This window comes from Limulus polyphemus, unplaced genomic scaffold, assembly GCF_000517525.1.
Source record: "Limulus polyphemus unplaced genomic scaffold, Limulus_polyphemus-2.1.2 Scaffold14496, whole genome shotgun sequence".
NCBI lineage: Eukaryota > Metazoa > Arthropoda > Merostomata > Xiphosura > Limulidae > Limulus > Limulus polyphemus.
This window is the reverse complement of record NW_013680106.1, coordinates 1-3,090: the sequence shown is the minus strand read 5'-3', so window position 1 is coordinate 3,090 and position 3,090 is coordinate 1. Positions and strand designations below refer to the sequence as shown.

Below are 3,090 nucleotides of genomic sequence, written 5' to 3'. Positions count from 1 at the left end.
AACATTAATTAACATCACTGAAATCTCTGTAACATTAATTAACATCACTGAAATCTCTGTAACATTAATTAACATCACTGAAATCTCTGTAACATTAATTAACATCACTGAAATCTCTGTAACATTAATTAACATCACTGAAATCTCATACTAGCTCGTGGGTTATATAATTCAATAGTGCAATATGACCTGCACGTTCTTCGAGTGATTTCCAACTTTTTATGGTGCGGATAGCAATTATAGTAACAATATAAATAGATGTATACTATTACAAACTTAGAGCTACTTAGAGATGAGGAAAAGTATTTTCAATTTTAACATGAAAATTACTTTGCACACAGACTCTTCAAAACAAATACTCAATATATTAATGGACAAATCTTTATTTTATTAAAAATACTTCACTAAAAATATAATTTTATGTATGCGAAATACTTGTAATGTTAACTGAAAGACTGTCAAATTTCATGAAGATATACACACTATATTGAGATTTCTAAATATTAAATTTATAAAGACTTTAAACGAGTACAAAAAAGGTCACATGGTCGGTCTAACTGACCAAGCCAGTATTGAGAGAGAGAACTCTTTCAGCACAGGCTTGATCCCTGGGGCTGATCTCATAACCATTTTGTGCTTGTCATAGTTTTCATGCTATAACTTTTAAATTAGTAAGCATATATTCATTAAGTTCGGCAGATTATCAGTAAACACTACAAGACTTTCAAATGCAATATATCAAAATATTTTTAAGGTTTTTTAAGTCAATGTTTTTCTCCTGCCTTTTTTCTTTTCACATGTTGCCTATCCAACATGCAAAGTAATTGTCATTTTAAGATTAAAAATACTTTTATGCATCAGAAACTTTTCAAATTTCACCTGCGAAATCTTTATAACATCCAGATAGTTATCAAACGTTTGTCAAGAAAAACTTTATACTTTATCAGTTATTTTCACCAACAAATCTCTGTACGAATTCAGTCGATTTGACCAATCTCGTAACCATCATAAAAAATTAGGAAATAAATATAAATTACTCCTTTTTCATTCTAGAATGACAACAAATTATAACACAAAAATGTGAATGTGTAGACTCAATAGCTTAAATCTCATAACATTATACATATTTATTATTTTCATTATATTGACCTTTCAGCCATGCCTGGCTAACAATACAGAAGTTACAATGACGCGGCACATGTGCACTCATGTTACCATATCAAATAATATAAAACTGATCTTTGGTCTTTACAAAATGATCTGTCTAGTATTTTGACATCACAAACATCTAATGTGAACAAGTACTGTATTCAACATACCACGTAACACACAAAAATCAATGTTTATGGGTATGTTTTTTTAATATTTCCTTTTAAGTTAAGAAGTCAAATAATGTATAATACTAAAATTTGAGTTATAATCTACAGTTTGATACCAAACTTATTGACATAAATTCATGAAATATTAGTTCAACAAAATTCTAAACGCGAGTCGTAAAACTATGTACACATTTCTTACTTTGGAAGCTGAACATAGTTCCCTGGAAACACCCCACTGCGTCCAGTACGTAAGGATGTTCCTTTAAACCATCCATCCTGGCACTTTTCACAGACAGTGTACAACTCTCCTTTCTTCAACTCTAACTCATCTTCCTTATGTGGCTTGTAGTTGTAGACAGCAACATAACTTTAAAAGATAAAGTCTTTAACCATCAAAGAACAACTGAATAATATCGTGTTGCAAGAATATATTAAATGTTCTTATAAGTTGTTCCTATAAACACGTTAGATTAACACAAACATTTTTCTACATCAACATAACCAAACAGCTGTTTATTCTAAGTTTAATGCAGAAGATTACTTACAACACAGGCACAGGAACGTGAGTGTTGTTAGGACCATGACTCGATGAAGTAGGTATCCCATTGTTACTTCCCGATTCTGTTTCACTAGTCTCTTTCTGGGGAGTAGAATTACCAGTATTTCTTTCTCTGCGTCCGCTATGACGTCTGACGATCCTAGCACCACTTGACTCTGCCCACTATGCATATAATAAGTGTATAACTTATACTAGGATCCAAACTAAACTGATGTACAAAATCATAGAGCACCTCAACAGAGTGAATGAAATCACGTGTGTTTACTTTACATCCATGTACTGCTATTACAGTGGTTAAACACATGCACAACATAAGCTAATCATATGTTGCTCAATGGATGTAGATCACGAATAAAACATTACAAAATACAAGCAATTCATTAGCACTGATTAATGTATTACATTGTACTACCTCAACAGTTTATAATATTCTAATCAGAAATATTTCACGTAGTAAAGTAATAGCTACTCTGTAGTTTAACAACATTAGTCAAGTAATAGATTACCATGTAGTTTAACAATATTACTCGAGTAATCGATTACCTTGTAGTTTAACAATATTACTCGAGTAATCGATTACCTTGTAGTTTAACAATATTACTCGAGTAATAGATTACCATGTAGTTTAACAATATTACTCAAGTAATAGATTACCATGTAGTTTAACAATATTAGTCGAGTGATAGATTACCATGTAGTTTAACAATATTAATCAAATAATAGTTTACCATTTAGTTTAACAATATTAGTCGAGTAATAGATTACCATTTAGTTTAACAATATTAGTCAAGTAATAGATTACCATGTAGTTTAACAATATTAGTCGAGTGATAGATTACCATGTAGTTTAACAATATTAATCAAATAATAGATTACCATGTAGTTTAACAATATTAGTCGAGTAATAGATTACCATGAAGTTCAACAATATTACTCAAGTAATAGATTACCATGTAGTTTAACAATATTACTCAAATAATAGTTTACCATGTAGTTTAACAATATTAATCAAGTAACAGATTACCATGTAGTTTAACAATATTAATCAAATAATAGTTTACCATTTAGTTTAACAATATTAATCAAATAATAGTTTACCATTTAGTTTAACAATATTAATCAAATAATAGTTTACCATTTAGTTTAACAATATTAATCAAATAATAGTTTACCATTTAGTTTAACAATATTAATCAAGTAACAAATTACCAT

General features: G+C 29.4%; 1 protein-coding gene across 1 annotated transcript in view; it reads right to left on the bottom strand.

Annotated features, from left to right (window-relative positions):
* The window catches only part of LOC106477359 (SH3 domain-containing RING finger protein 3-like), a gene marked incomplete at both ends in the record, with an annotated part of 3,972 nt that extends 1,932 nt beyond the window's left edge, over nucleotides 1-2,040 (bottom strand). Inside the window, 2 exons of the mRNA XM_013937938.1 lie at nucleotides 1,519-1,686; nucleotides 1,865-2,040. Of these exons, the coding sequence (XP_013793392.1) occupies nucleotides 1,519-1,686; nucleotides 1,865-2,040 (344 nt within the window). The remainder of the gene's footprint in view (nucleotides 1-1,518; nucleotides 1,687-1,864) is intronic.
* Nucleotides 2,041-3,090: the final 1,050 nt, after the last annotated feature.